The sequence below is a fragment of the Psittacula echo genome (assembly GCF_963264785.1).
Source record: "Psittacula echo genome assembly, chromosome: 6".
NCBI lineage: Eukaryota > Metazoa > Chordata > Aves > Psittaciformes > Psittacidae > Psittacula > Psittacula echo.
The window spans coordinates 40573226-40589791 of NC_137743.1; the positions used below are offsets into that span (position 1 = coordinate 40573226).

General features: G+C 45.8%; 1 protein-coding gene across 1 annotated transcript in view; it reads left to right on the forward strand.

Moving 5' to 3' along the window:
* FMNL2 (formin like 2) overlaps positions 1–16566 on the forward strand; it is a gene marked incomplete at both ends in the record, with an annotated part of 148066 nt that overhangs the window by 67397 nt on the left and 64103 nt on the right. Inside the window, one exon of the mRNA XM_080622181.1 lies at positions 13776–13859. Within this exon, the coding sequence (XP_080478307.1) occupies positions 13776–13859 (84 nt within the window). The remainder of the gene's footprint in view (positions 1–13775; positions 13860–16566) is intronic.

The window sequence follows — 16566 nt, forward strand, 5'->3', positions numbered from 1 at the left end:
TCAGCGGCCACATGTGATTATTCAAGTCAAATTCTGATGCCTCATACTTGGCAAATACTTGGAGCCTAACACTTGAACACTGAAATGTAATGGGGAAAAATAACCACTCTAAGGAAGTTATGGGAAACTGTGACTGGTGAAACAGCAAATATCAGGGCTGGTAGTTTGAACATGTATAATTTTTAGGCACTTAAAATTACCAGTATGATGTACATCATATATGTGTCATACATTTTTACTGACTCTTTCATTGTCAACCCTGGCACACATAATGGGGGGCAGTTACAACAGAGTCAAAGACAAAGCAGCCCTGCTGTATGAAGTATTCCTAATTATGGCTAGAAAGTCACACATCTGTGGTTTACCTTGGCTTCCTGCACACCTCTTCTGTGGGGTTGTGGTGGTGCCTGCAGTAGTTAGATCTTTAAATATTTTCAGCATAAACCAAAGTTTATAACTTGCCTTTAGAAATTCTTTTGGGATTGAAGTTTGGATATGAGCGCCTTTCCTTGTGTTTACGTTTTTATGCGTGGCAGACTTTCAGATGAATTCCTTTCACTGTTCATCAGGTACTTGAGTGAATAAGAGAGGGACATAAATTATTTGCAATTTTAAAGAAGTGCTTATCGCTTCTCTCTTCTGGGCAGTGTGAAGCAAGGCACAAGGACATGAACTCACTGGCTGTACGAGAAGACTATCAGGCAGAGAAGAGAGCTCAGCTGAGTATAGGGAAAATAAAAAAATACGTGCTAAAGGCTGCTTTTGCTTAAGTGGCTCTGAGCACCCGATCACTGAGTTCATGTCTGCTTCAGAAGCAGAAGAGTTTTGTCTGAGATGTGGTTTTGCAAGGAGGGCTCATGCTGACATCCTTCGGAGACATAAAACCTGGGACCGGGGTGAGGTCCAGGCTTTTTATCCCTGAGTTCATTTATTTTTCTTGGTTTATTCAGCTCTTAATATTGTTCAAATGAAGATTTTGTTTCTAGACCAACATATATCAGGGAAGCTGCCAACCTACACCGTTTATTCTCTGTCCTTAGGACTAAAATGTGGTGGCTGTGTGGGTTTTCATAGAATCATAGAATAGTTAGGGTTGGAAAGGACCTTAAGATCATCTAGTTCCAACCCCTCTGCCATGGGCAGGGACACCTCACACTAAACCATGTCACCCAAGGCCTCATATTTGCTTTTAGTTTTTATTTGTTGTCTGTTTCATATGTGTATCAACTTAAGCAGAAGGGTGGGTTGGGGCAGGCCAGCAGCCTCTCTACTGCTTGTATGGGTACCTCACTGGGCGAGAAGTGCAGAGCAAGTGAGTGTCCCTGCAGGGTTCTTGTCCCAGCCTGTGAGTGATGGAGAAGCAGAGGAGATGGAGGTGGCTGGGGAGTAACTGCCCACCCACTCTCTGTGTGAAAGGGTCTGTCTCACATTTTAAGTGAAATTCCCTATATTTCAATTTGTGCCCACTGTATGTGTCACTGTATTTTTAGTATGGTTTAAGAGGTCTTTTATACATATTTTTGTGTGTTGGTGGTGTTTGGATTTTGTTGTAGTTTTGGGGTTTTTTTTTAGGGCATTTTAAAATAGAATAGTTCAAATACCAGTGTGCATTTGCGTAAAAAAACCTCACTCTGAATAAATTACATGTATTTATATCCATCTGTGTATGTGTGTAGGGGAAAGGTGTATTCATATATATGAAACTGTTCAAGCTTTTGCTGAATTCAGGCTTTTTGAGCTGTGCTACCACACGAATTTAGCTGTGCAATTAGCATCTTCAATGTGATGTATGTTCTTAAAATGGTAGATTGAGAAAGGGAGCGCTTTCTTTTTGCATTTAACGTACACTAGTGTGAAAAACACAAGTTCTTCTGTGTTTTAGAAACATTCTTACAGATACCTGACAGAAATAGCTATGTTTTCCTTCCTGTGTAGACATTCAGTAAAACAATAACACAAAGCACGAGGGGAAAAAGAAAGTACATGCAATAACACAAACCCCTTTTTTCTTACTCTTGACATCTAATTCGAAAGCACTTCTTTCAGCATGTTTTTGCAGGGAAAAAGCTTCAGTGATGTTGCAGTGTATTTTTTCCAAACACTTTTAGTGCAGGCCCAGTGCTGAATTGTAGAGTTTGTGAGCAGCAGCTTGCCCTTGCATGCATGGGGGCAGCGATAGCTGCCAAGGCAGTGTGGACTTGGCTGTTTCACCCACCTCTGCCCAAAAAGCAGGATTGCTGCTTCCCCCAGCTTTCACCAGGGAAGTTTCCCACTTGCATGTGTGAAAAGTGGTAATCTCTGAGCACAGCTGAGCATGGGCAGGATGACTCCTCTCGTTTCCCATTGTTTCTGGATAAGCAAATAGTCCCTCTGTCACCGTTGATGCGGCATGTTGCTCTTTGAACCTTGTGGGCTGACCCTACATCACCTGTGTATTTGTTGTGGGAAAAGACTTGTTTTTTCTATTGAAGAAGTGCATGCAGGATAATTTATGATCATCAGCTGCTTTTAAAATTGCAGTTACGTGAAGTTTAACTGCTCTGTTTATGGAAGCTTGCAGCTTTTACCCAGTGAGGTTGACTTTGCAGACTGTCTGTGACCAGGTCATTGCTTTAGGTCCTGGGGAAGTTAGGAGCTGGAGGGGAGATCGGAGGTACTGTGTTCCACCCACCCTCTGCAAATCACTTCTCTCTTCCTCAGGGAGGCAATCTAAAATGGTGCTCCAGAACATTCAGGATGTGTATGGGTAACATCCTTCTTGCCTTGTTGCTGGGCCATCTGATTGACTCCCACCCCAGGGCATCCTCTCACTACCTAAGCTGTTCCTGGGGTGACAGAAGGTTGCAGTGGAGAAGTGGAGAAGCACTGAGGCAAAATGCCTCTGTTCCCTCCTCTGTCATACGCTGAGGAGCGTGCTCACTGTAGGGTACTCGGGGCTGACTCTCCTTCTCTTGAAATCAAGGGCCTGTTACATTGTACCGCTTCATTTCGCAGATGAGATTTACCCCTTTGGAAAGAATATAGCCTTTGAACTGACTGTTCTTTGCAGCTGCTTTAATGCCAAGATTCTGCAGTTGTCTTGCATGCACAGATGGCAGATGGTTTTTGGCAGCTGCTGATAGGTGCTGCTGCCTTAGTTTTCATTTTTCTTTTCAACAGAGTGATTGATGAACTGAATTGATGTCTGGTTACACAGGTACCTCTGTAACATTTGCTGTTATTTCCATAGGGTTTGTAGTGAGCAGCATCGCAAGGGGATGGGATCCTCTCATGTATAGTAAAGCATTTTTGTCCAATGAGATCTGTAGTTTAGGAGAACAACCAAAAACTATCAGCAAATTTGGGATAATTGCTGGGATGCTTAGACTTTGCCCCTCTGCCTGTACTGCTGAGTGCCAGCGCAGGGTTGGAAAAGATGTAAAAACTGCTGAAAGCCCCTGTCTGTGTGTCTTTCACTGTTTCCCTGTCCTGCAGCCTCCTGCAGCCAGGCTGAGTGTGGCAATGACACCTCTCATCCTGAGTGCCTGAGGTCGTGCAGACTGACCACAGTCTGTGCAAGTCCAAGCACAGCCTTTGATGTATTTATTTTGGTTCTTTGTAAGTCACTTTCTCAGACTTTTCACTAAAACAGCTTTAATTTTGGATTTTGTGGTTTGCCTTATCAGTAGTGAGTGCCTTTGAATGATTTAATAAAGCCGCGGGGCTTGTTTGGAGCAATCTTCCAGGCAGAGTGAGTCAGTGGCAAGTTGGGCTTTGAAGCTTTTGTAGCATGAAACTATTTTTCAGTGGTGAATTAATGAGGTTTCTGCTTTTCCAAAATGTGAAACGCATTAGGCCAAGGCTGAGTTTCTGACAGGAACAAGCAGCTCTCTGGTACCAGCAGTTGTCCTTGGCCACCTAAACCTTTGACAGGTTTCCCAGATGAAGTTTCAGCAGCGGCATCAGAGGCATGGTGACTGCTCCGTGAGACCCCAGTTGCTGAGGCAAAGGAGTTCTCACCCAGGACACTAGCTGTGGCTCTGTCTGCATGGGAGGGAGTCCACAGCAGCAGCAGGAAATGCTGAGATGCCTGCTCTCACCTGCAGCTTCATCTGCAGCAGTGTTGAATGTCTCTTTGTCAGTGCTTTCATCTGTACAGCGCCTATGGTAGTATTTATAGTGTGTGGATTAACCTCTGTGAAGAGCGTTGAAGTTGAATGCTAATTTATTATAACTATGCAAATGTCAATGTTGATAAAACAAAGTAGAGAAGCAAAGTGAAAAGCATAGCATGGAAGCTCAGAGGAGAGCTGATGAGTGTGGCCAGACGTGGAGGGACTTGGGAAATCGTGGAGAACCACAGTGATGGTAAAAGGCAGGTATCAAAACAGTCCTCTTGGCATCTGAGCATCAGCCTTGCACATGGACATTATCCACTGCCACTGCGTGGGGCAGGGACCCCTTGGCTTTCTCACTGGAAACGTCTCTGGGCTGTGCTCCATCAGGATTCAGGGCTGATGTGCTGCCAGCGGAACTGCTGCTAGCGCGGCCGTTTGTCTGTAAACACCCAGGAGGTGATTGACCTCCCAAGAAGTATTTATCCTTCCCTGAAGCTGGATTTTTGGATGGTTTAGTCCTTCCTTGCCTGCTGGGGAACTGCAGGTACTCACAGCAGTTTTCTCGATCCCAGCTTTCCCCTTCAGTGTGTAAAGTAGACGTTGCTGGATGACCTCGTCAGGCCCACTGAGATGTGTGTGGGAGAATCACAGATGCAGAGTTCAAGAATTTGCCTTGTTTTGTTCCAGCCATGTTTCTGAGGATAAGATTCATGCAAGTGTCCTCGCCCCTGCAGCCCTGGGCTGTGATGACTCCCCACATGCTGTGTCCTCTGAGAAGGGATGCTGCAGCGTCCAGCAAGTCACCTTGTGCTGGCAAGTCCAATACTGCTCTTCCAGTGCTCTCCTTGTAAAGCCGGGGTGTGTTTAGGAGGAGAAAGGACTCGTGCAGCAAGAGCATTGATATTTTTAGATCAAACACCAGCTTAACAAAAAAAAAAAAAAGAAAAGAAAAGAAGGAGGATTAGAACAATAAATACATTTAATTTTGGCCTAGCCTGGATTCCTCAAAAAGTCAGCAAACTTTGAGATTGCTTCACTTGCCTCTAGCATTCCTAAATAAACACACCGTAGCAGGACTGAGAAGTTAAGTAGCACAGAAAATTGTAAAAAGCTAAATTTTAATATTGTAGAAGAATATTAAGGGCTGTTTTATGGGCCAGGTCCTGGAATTAATTTTAATACCTAACAAAAATAGTGAGGGTTGTTTTAGTAGGCAGCTACTGAAGTTAGCAATAGGCTTCTTTCTTTCTTTCTCTTTCAGAAAGGGTCAGAATGAGGGGCAGGGTGAGGAATGGGACAAAGGATCTCCTCCTGGGCAGTGTGGTGCGGCAGTGCTGTGAGCTGACCCCCTGCAATAGGAAGTGAGGTGAGTCTGGAGCTGAGTGTAGTTCGTACAGAGTTTTACCCAGGGCTAAACGACCTGATTGCCACCAGCCTCCTCCATTGCGGCATTGGGTGATCTGGTCAGTGTATGTTTCACCTGGGAAGTCCTTTGAGATGAAGAGTGCTGTACCAAGGCTTTAGATGTTGTAGAGCTTTAGTAGACCTCACGTCAGAAGTAACTTCAGTGAGCGGGGTGAGTAAGGAGGTCTTTTGATGGCCCCAAGTCAATACCAAGCAGCCACTGTCTCCTCTCAAGTTGGCTATGCCAGCAGAGGACAAGAGCTGAGTAGATGTGAGCCATCCTTCATCACTCAAGCCTTAAAGGAGGAGTACAAAACCCTGGCTTGGTGCTGCTACCTGTGCATCCTCTGTTCAGTAAAGATGTCTTCTCTTTGTAATATTATGAACTGGTTTCTTTCCACATCGACTAAATTTAGAAAATGTGATGGAACATTTGCAGACTTAGGAACCGTACATATCTGACAACGAAGGGTGACAATGTCAACGTCTTTATGAATATACATGAACAGATCTGAACTGCATGTTATGTTGCTTTCAATTATCTTTGTTATTTTTGGATCCTGGTTTCTGGGAAGACATAGGCACCTCACAGGGCCAAGAAGTAAACCTGGATCCACTCAGGAGCTGGTGGTCTGTTCTCAGGCTTGCTGTAGCTGGGGAAGAGGGCTGTTCTGTCTCAGTTTTATGACGGTGGGAGGTATGGATTTGACTTATAGACCAAATTTGGATCTACTTTGTAAGAACTCACAAGATATTAATGAAAGTTTAAAATAGCTTAGGTTGTGCCTTAAAACAGCCCTGACGGTAATGCAGAAAAAAATGAAGATTGCAGCCCATCATGGTGGAGACGGTGAAGATAAAACCAGGAGAGCTGGAGGCAAAATGCAATAGGCATGGCTGTTAAAAAACTCTGCAGGGACTTGAGAAATGTAACTGATGAGCTAAAGAATAAACTCAGATTATTCTGAGGTGAGCACAGGGGGTCTATGAAGTCTGCAATTGCCGGTGTAGTGAGAAAAGCTTTGAATGTTGGTACATCAATCTGAATCTAATTTACAAGGACTAGGAGTATTGTTTTAAAGTATCAAAGCCGTGACCTTTTTCATCAGTGCTGTTGTGAAGCCAGAAAAGTACCCAGGTTTGTTTTTCTGTCTCTCTGGTAGTAGTGGAAGGCGGGAATAATCCTAGTCAGAGGAAGGGCGGGAGGAGAAAGTGAGCTGGGAATTGGGGTTCAGGAATATAAACTGCTCTGCTAGGTCTCACAGAGGAGTGGATGTTAACCTACACCATTTGCTGCCATACTGGAGGTGCTATAGTTGCAAATAAGGGATACCTTTATTTCATTCAAAGTTAACTGTGCCTTTATGGAAGCGGGAGGCTTAACTCTGCTTGAATGGCCTTAAATGTTGCCTTCCTCCAGCTCTGAAGTTCTCAGCATTGGCTGACTTGCCTTGCCTTGCCAGGCTGAGCTTTGCTGCCGTACCAGCGCCTGGATTGATGCAGGGCTGCTTTTTCCATCACCATCTGGTGGATAGGAGTTGGCTGGTGGAAATGTCTCTTATTTTAGGGATACATGTCCTCCAGTTGTCTTACTAACACATGCAGGGCCATGCATGGGAACAAATGGATCAGGACAACTCTGTTGTGTTTGTTGCTAGTACATTAATGTCATGATTCATAAATAGAAGTGATTTAGACTTGATGATGATAAGATTAATAAGAGTGAGCATCAGCCTAATGTTATTAATTAGCAATCCTTAGGCTTTTGAGTCAGTCAGGTTGCTGCTACACTTGTTTTCCAAAACATTGAGCCTTTAATTGACATTAAAATGATGAATAACTTAGAAAGAATACAGCTCAGTCATCCCACCACCAGCATCTAGCATGTGGTGCTGATGCCAGCACGACCTGGTCTGCAGTTCAAACCTGTAGTTATATGCTGTCACTTTCCTTACCTAAACCACAGATGCTGTTGAACATTTTGATGCTTCTGAGATATGAATAAACTCAGCAGTTGGATGCTTTATCCCTCTGCAGCACGTGGGCTACTTCTTTAGAATTTTTTCTGGATACTGCTGATAATAAATGGTGCTGTGCAAGTGCGTTGCCCCGGAGGCCTGGAGCCACCATGTATGGCCACTTAATGGCTCTGTGAGCCAAGCTGGTACCTTCCTTTTCTGTTGAAGGGGATGGTGTGCACATCCCAAGGGCCAGGTTCGAAGCAAAGAGTGAAGTTAAGTGCTGTGGCAGTGGTGCCTACATCTTGGAAATCAGCTTACAAAAAGAGATTTTAGTGTCAAAAAGTGTCTGTAGCAAATTCAGATGCTCTGTTGACTCAAAACCTAAGTTGAAACCGTTTTTCTGTGGAGACTTAAGGAGAACAGAGGTAAGAATGTAACAATCGGCAAGCCAGCCCGTCATAGTAGATGGCACAAAATTTGGTCAATTTTAAACAGGGCAGCAAAGTGCAACTCATAGCTTTTACCTTGAGTTATGGAGTATTTTGGCTCTCAGTGATGAAGCTATAATTAGTTGCTCTTCTCTTTCTGGGGGGTGGTATGTGACATGCAAAGCTAAGATGCCTGCAGTAGCGTCCTGCTTTCGTCCGTCTGTTCACAGCCAGAAGATAAAGCTGCTGCATGGGAAACGTCATTTTCCTGCCCTGTGCTGGACCGCTGGTCTCTTTGTCACACTGGGGTGGATGGAATCACCTCCTCGGAATGAGGCTCAGTATGGATGTGTGCTGGTGCACAGCACAGTTACCGAGTCATCTGGCCCCATGCTTCGGAGATGCTGTTGGGACTGCCAGTTTGGACAGAGCTGGGCTTTGTTTCATAAGTTAAAAATACATATATTTCCTTGATGCGCTGCTGGTTTTATTTTTAACTCTTAAGCAATTCAATATTTTGTAGGTCTGCTAGTATTTCACCCAGTTTTCCATCTGCTACTGCGATTAATTTAAGTTCTAGCTTTATAATGCCAACCCAGAGCAAACAGAATGGAAACCTTACCTATATTATTTGGCATGTAGAAGTAGACATGAATAACTTTGGAATTTGTGGGGGAAAAGAAAAGTTACGTGGTTTTGGAGCCAGAATATGATTGGAAACCAGTCCTTGCAGACAGCACGATGCTGTGTAGGATCTCATTGCAATTATTCTTGAGTGCAGTGCTCCAGATTTGTGTTTGTAGGTGTTTCTGAGGAGTCGGAAACCTTACTCAGAGGCTGTAAAGCAGCGGTACGCACCAATTTCCTATTGCCTCGCAGACAGCAAGGCAGAATGATGTGCCAGAGGGTTTTTTTGTTTCCCTCTCCTCAGTACTAGCAGTGGTGTGATGTAATGGAAACTTTCAGTACGGCGAGGAAGGTGGGAGTCATTTCCTAAGGCTGTGAGTCTGTGGGAGGAAGGAGTGGGGCAAAGCTGCAGAGCTCACCTTGGTGCAGATGCTCAGCCGGGACTGGTGGGTGCCAGTGTTTTACGCGGGGCTGTGAGACCTGGGGTAATGACAGGGTGTAAGAGGCAAAAACCCAAACACAGGGAGGTGGTACCACAGCTGCTATGGGGTCCAGCACAGAGCTGTGGCATGGCCCTGGCAGCCTCTCAGTTTGTGCCACAGTGAAGTTTGTTAGACTCATGGCACTGACTTGAATTAAGAAGAGCTTGACCAGAAATGGTTATTTTTAATCTGGATCATGTTTAGTATAACACATGCAGGTGTGTGTGCAGGCCCATCTGTGGATGGCGATGCAGAGCAGTGGGGTACAAGGCAGTGGGGCTGCTTTAACTGCTGTTGCCACTGAAAGAATTGATCTTTTATGGCCCGCGATGGGATCCTAATGGAAGATGAGTACCTAGTGTTAAAGTGCAGTTCTTCCTGAGCTGATCAAAGTCTGCACTGCTGGCAAAGAGCCTCCATGCATCAGTGCTGGTGGTGATATGGGGGGAAGGTAAGGGACAGTCTGGCTGGGGACACAGGGAAGGAAGTAGAGTGCCACCCCTTCTGGCAATAGAAAGGGTTTAGTTTGTATCAGGAGTGGAATAGTTACGCTACCGAAAGCCTTCAAAGCACGAACTCTAATTAGGGTGACGAAGGAAAGAGAAATCCCAGGTCACAGACCTGTAGTTAATTAAAAAATGCTGGTATGTGTGAAGCCCATAGTCGTAAGAGCTGGAAGTGGCCAGGAGACATTTGTGAGTCATTTCACTGATCCACAGAGAACAAGAAATCCAGACTGCTAATGCATCTGGTTAGTTATGAGTAGAGTCAAAACTATTGCAATCGGTCAGGTTAAGCCAGCAAATTCAGTAGTCTTGTTTGCCAGAGTTACTGATGCAACAGCTAAGGTTATTCAATTAGATGTAGTATAGTTTGATTTCAGAAAGCCGATTGGTACAGTGCCATCCATAAACATAAGGAAAATATATTGTTTCCCATTTAAGTAAAAATGCCATGGTTTAGAAGGTAGTTTTCCAGCAGGAAGCAGTTGTTAACAGGAAGACATGAAGACCACCATTAGTCCAGGTTTTAGAGAAGATACGATCTACACCTGCATTATTTTGTACAACAAAACAAAGGTTGTTTGGTTCATTCATCAAGGCTGATGGCCTCGATGAAGGTGGATGTTGAGTGGGGTCAGGTGTGCTGAGGAGTCAGCCTGGAGGCTGCAGGAGAGCTGGGAGCTCCAGGGGAGCAGCGGATCCAGTTCACTAGGTGTCTTGGATGGGGAAAAGGGCATGTGTGGTGTAGAAATAAGCCTGCACAACAAGTGGAGAGCGTCAAGTTACAGCCTCAAGTTGTGAGTGAGAACCTCTTGCAATGGTTTCCAGTAAATGACTGCAATCTGATGCAGTTGCTAAGAAGGCCATTCAAACTGATTTAGGTATAAGACATAAAAGTTAATGTCAAACTGACTCTGCCAGCATGAAAAGCCCTGTTCCAAGTGCATTCCCTCCTAGTCCAAGTGCATTCCCTCCTTACCACGAGTGATGAGGCCAGAGGGGCTGCAGACAGCAGAAGTAGTAGTTTCTTTCCCAGTTTCCTCCAGAAGACATGAAGGAAGAAGCTAGAAGGACTTCAGGGGTGACCTGCCATTTTTTGCTGCAGTGGAGGGTCCTGTCTAGAGCATAGTAATGGACTTGCACACAAACAGGTTTTAAAACTGTTTTAAATCTCTTATTGAGAAGTGAGTAGGTGTAAATCATGCAGTGCTTACACACAGGGATTTGAACCTGGTTGTACACAATGTATTCATAAATAATTTTGCTTGTCAGACCAAGGTGGGGTGTATCTGAAGTGAGCTGCAGTAGTTGTTGAAATACCTTGAATGGTTGTGTGCAGCACAATGATGTGGAGCAAAGGAGTTCACATTTCAGAATGAGATCAGATATAATTTAGTTTGAAATGAGATCAGTGGAACCTGCTGCCTGGGTCTTGTTTTCCCTGTTTCAGGCTTTCATCCACACTGAACTTTTGCCATGACTGAATCCTGCAAAGGTTTCCAGGCAGGTTTCTTGTCCGAGTGCCAGCCTGATTGGGTAAGCTGAGGAGCTATAAGAAGATCAGAGTTTGACAAGAGGTGTATTGCAGGTAAACAGCGAAGCATTTCCTACAGCTGAGATTTAGCATAGCTATGAAATATGTTGCATCCTCAGAGGTAAGGAATGGTGCTTGAAGAAGCCCCAGGAAAAATACCAAGTAGTGCATTAAAATGATAAGTAGAACTGATAAGTTACATGGTGAGACACAGAGAGGAGAATCAAGCACAGATATGATCACAGCCTATAAATACTGTCAACATGACAGCACAGATGAGCAAAAGGAAGAGTATTTGTTATCTGATGGAAAACAAGCTTTAGGAAGAGCAGTCATCACAGCAGCAGGCTGGTGGAGGGGATCCCCAAGAGTGGGTGACACTCCTCAGCCAGGATGGATGGAGATAAGGTCTTGTGGGACAATAGCAAATACAGCTGTGACATGCAGACAGATGGATTGGAGACCGGTGCTGTCCTTGCCTGCCTTGATGATTCTTTGTGGACCAGGAGGTACACCAGAGGGAGGCCCTCAGGGGTCTGCAGTATTCCCGGTAAAGAAGAGGCATTTGCTGTCCCACTGAAGATTTGGAAGGACAGTGTTTGGTGCATCTGTCACTGTTCCTGCCTGTGCTCCCGTGCTTTCAGTAAGGGTGCTGGTGGGGCGCAGCAGCGGAGGGAAGGTGGTGGTTTGCATCATGCCAGTGCGCCCTTGGTTGCCCTCAGACGAGGAGGACCACTATGGCTGCAGCAGCCTCCACTCCTCTGCCTGCCAGCAGGAATGCTACATCTGCTCCTGAGTCACGCCCAGGCCCCCCTGTTTTCAGCTCAGGCTGCACAAGTAAACCCAGGGAGAAGGAAATCTGAAACTGGGAGGGAGCAGCCCTGGCCCTGCAGCTGCCTCCCCCCAGGGCTGAGGTGGGCTGGGAGCAGACTGACAGCCTGGCCTGTCAGTTAGCAGGGCAGCTGCGATGTGAAAGCCCTGCAGAAGCTGCAGGGCAAGGTAGTCCTGCATCATACGCTACCCCTGCAATAAGAGCAGGGAAAGCCTTGTCTTTGCAGTGGGGACATAGCGCTCAGTCACCCAGAAACTGTTGGAAAGCTTTGCCATTGATGGCCAGCTGCTACCAGTGAACCTCTCGGCTTTCCTTCAAAGCCCCTCATCCCCCGGAGCTCACCTGGTTGGTGCAGTGCCTGTCAGTGTGGTCAGCACTATGCACACTGTCCCAGCTGGATAGGGATTGCTCTTGGCTCCTGCAGTCCCTGTCTGGGGACTTCCATGAATTTTGATATTATGGTGTGTCACTCGGGGTAGGCAGACCGGGGGGTCAGCAGCCTGGGCTGATCGTAACAGATGCTCTTGTTGGTGTCTGGGAGTGTTTCTGAAGACTTCCAGGACAGCCTGCTTTTAATAAATCTGTACATCTTCCTATTGCACAGCTTGTGAAGATGTACGCTTCTAGAGCAGAGTGTTTCAGTACCTAACTGCCAGTGTGTTGATTACTGCTTCATTACAGGCTTATTTAACAGCCTTTGGTTCTGGCCTCTTTTTATGCCTCCCACAGCCTTTTAAAAATTAAATGCAGAAGGGTAGTGCCTGCTGGTACTGGAGATGTGCACAACACTGACCTGCCTGCCTCCGATGTGCTGCAGGGACCGACTGGCACTTCGCTCCCATCCCTGCAGCAGTCCAGATTGACCACCAGAGACTGTGGTCCTGAGGCTTAACAGGGGATAACTGGCTGGTCTGGGAATCCAAACTGGAGACCAGCAAGTGCTGGAGACGAAAAGGCGCTCGGCTGGTTTTCATTCAGCCACTTCACCTTGCTGTGCTGATAGGGAGGCTTTCCAGACCCGGTGTTTGCGAAGCTCTCAAGGCGTTCCTGGGTTCTCCAGCAGCGTAAGCATGACAGTTATGCTGCGCATTTAGAGATACGGCTCTTAGGAAAACTGCCTTGGGAGCGAGTAGCCAGCCTGTGCTGCCGTACCCTAGACAACTGCCCATAGAGAGGTATCTCAACTGACATCAAAGGAGCCAGCAAATGATAGGCATCATTTAATTGCTGCCTCTCCCCTGCCTTCTGACTCGTTACTGCAGGTTGTCATTCACAGTCTCAGGATTGTTATGATTGTTATCTTTGCTTATGCGAGTAGCACAACGTCAGGATGGGCAGCAGCAGTCCTACCTCTGGGATCTGTATTATTCAGATAAGACTGATTGCAGTGACATTTTAAAAACCTGAATAGCGTCCCACTGTTGAAATAAAATGAAATGGCATTTCAAGATCTTGTTCGGAGAGAACTGGCCTTCTGCAGTCCCCAGCCTGCAGCTGGAGTTTGTATTTCCCTTATGAAAGAGCTCAGGCCAGGGCTGGCAAAGGGAAGAGGGGATGTGATGTGCCACAGGGACCCATCTGGGCTGGAAGGTGGCTCCTGTGCCATGACAGCGGGAGAAAGCCCTGTCCTTTCCTCTGGATGGAGGTGGCTGGTCGTGAGCTCCAGTCACTCCCTTCCTCCTGTGTCCCAGCACCAAGCTTTGTCCGTCGGTGCGTTGTGATTCACTGGCGCTTTTGGGGCCAAAGACGACATTTAGAGGGAATGTTTCTGAATAACCCTGTCAACAGGAATTCACATAAAACAATTAAAGCAACCGCAGCCACATTGCCTTGGTTTGCTCATGTCTGACTCCGCTGGAGCCTGAGCCCTCTGTGGTCCCTCACGTTTGCTTTCTCTTTCTCCGCAGAATGCGATGAACTTGCCGCCTGACAAAGCCCGGCTTCTGCGGCAGTATGACAACGAGAAGAAATGGGAGCTGATCTGTGACCAGGTAAGGGAGGTCTGGAGGGCTTTTGTCACATCTCATCGAGAGCACCAACTAGGTTTCTTCAGTGGCGTCCCTGGGCTTAGAAAAGGGACCTTGCAGAGGACAATTGAATAGTTTCAAGCACTCATTTCTTTGGCGTTATGCTCCATTGTTGGTAACAACTCATAGAAGTCTTGCAGAATTCAATTTTTTTGCCACAGAGCAATATCTTTTTCCCCTCTGATGTTACCATCACCCCTGTGCCTGTTTCCTCTTGAGTGGTGAATGCTGAGTATTTTGCCTGGCACAGACTCAAAAAGACTGACCTTTAGTCACCTCTCAGAGAGGGCTTTGAGTTTGGACTGTCTTGACCTGTGTAACATGAATGAATGGTCTCTCTATCCAGTGAGTATTTGGCTTTGCACGTCGTAAGCCACTGTTGCAGGTGGTGGTGGCTGTTGCCTTCACGGAGAGGTGAATGGTGGTGCACTCCTCTTCGCCTTAGAGGCTGAACAACAACCTGGGATTAAGCAGCCGCAGATGCTGAGGGATCTTCTGTGTATGAGCTCTGCTGTGGCATGCACACTTGGCAGCAGTATAGAACAATTAACAGGTTGGCTCTGCCATGGCAAATGAACAGAAATGTTATTATTTAGAGAAAGTGAAGCATACTGAAGGTAGGATCTGCATTTAAAAATAAGCAGCAAATATAAGGTTCTGCCATAAACTTCAAAAGTAATCACTAATGAAAATAATTGATCCAAGACTATGAAAGTAGGATGTTTCCTTGAAATGTAAGCACAGTGTTACCAGGATGAGAGTTTGGCAGAAGGTACAGTCATGCTGTGAGGCCAAGAACATTATAATAAATAGGTTTTTGGGACATTTCCTATTTAACTGTTCCTGTGGTGGAGCCTCTGAAAAAATCCAGCTCCCTCAGAGTAAAGCTGAATGAAGAATTCCTAGCTTTTTTTTTTCTGTGAGTTTTCTGTGTAAAGCGTTGACCTATTTAAAGTTTCAGTTTAGTGAGACACTGAACAAATTGCTTCATCTACTGTGATTTGTTTCATGAATGTTTGCTTAGAGCATGCACACTCGGAGCACGTACAGGTAAGTGTGAGCTTTGTGCTGGAGTTGGCAGTGGGGCAGGCAGAAGCAGTTAGATGACAGCCTCAATGTGCAAACTCCCACCTCAGAGCTGACCCACCCTTTGCAGCATGCGGCTGCTGCTGATTCACTCCTGAACTCTGGAGGAATATAGGAGGGATGAGCAAATGGAAATGAAGGGAAGGAAATATGCAATCGGGAGTAATCACATATCTTAATAGCTCCTTGCACAACACTGAGTCCACTCCCGGGCTGGGATGAGTCTGCTTCCCATTGCTTGGAGAGGGTAGGCAGCGAAGCAGCACAGGACTGTTGTAACCAGCAGTGCGAAACTCAACACTGTGAGGATCCCGAAGGGGTGGGAGGTGACCGTGTGCCATGCTTCTAGGGTCTGGCCATCCGAGGGGAGGTGCTTGGGCAGTTAGAGGCTGTGTATCTGTGATCTGTCACAGCTCCATAACCACTCTGGCATTCCTCGTGGGTGCTCGCAGGCGCTGTAAATTAGAGCATTGTGAAGCAGGTGTCTGTAAACCACGATAATACAGCATATGGGGTGTGAAATATTTATATCTGTCCACATAATAAAGGTGCATAGCCAAAAGTTCTTCCAGGAATAGATTTTGTACAAAGTGTTTTTAGTGTAGATGCAGATTTTTCTATTGGTATCACCTGTTTGCACCATTTTACCCTGTTTTGCTTAATGAAGAACTGAGGATGTGAATTAATGTAACAGCTTGAGGAAATTAACTCTTACCCTTCTGTGCCGGTTTTCAACTTATATCTGAAAGGAAAACGTGTCCAGAGGTTGCTCTTAAATGATATTTTCGAAACACTCTGTAAAGCAGACCCTGATCTGTGAAATATTTTGAAACTATTAGGGGAGAGAGTTCCACCCCCAAAAGGAACTTTCGCTTTTGCAGAAGTGAGACTTACAAAAGTGGGGAGCTACCAGCCTGATGGTGATGGTAATAATAATGACAATAATAATAATAATCTACCATAAGTAGGATTGTTCATGTTGTAGTGAATCATTGTAAGGGTTGCTGGGCTGGTTGTGGAGGACTCATCCTGGGTGGTATTTTCTACTCCTTTGTCTATAAACCTTGCAAGTCATTTAAATGTTGCTGCTGGTGTCCTGAAAACTTGCTCCGTTTGTCTCCTGCTTAGCTTATGAGGAGAAGAAGAGCAAAGCCAGTAACCTGTTGCCCATCTTGGAGAAGGCTGAGGGTAATCTGGGGGGTGAGTGTTGGGAAGGATCCAGTCAGGCAAGAGGATACCATTTTCTGGCATGGCAAGCCACCCTTTTAGTGTAGTCTAGGCCTCTATCCAGTTGCTTGCCATGAGACATACAGAGGGGCACAGATGTTGAGGGAGGAGGCTGGGGACATCTTAACAAAGTTCTTCATTGCTCTTTAATGGCAAATTATGGCAGGGGCATCACCATGTCCTCACCTTTGGAGACACTGGAGGTGTGTGTGCAGAATAATGAATTAAGAGACCAAAGATGAAAGTCATGTAGTTTACATCCAGAATATCATCACTGAGGTATTTGTAGAACTCTCTCCCTTTCCTAGTGAAACTGTGAATGAAGGCGGCTGCTGGCTTCCAGGGCTTACCAGAATGG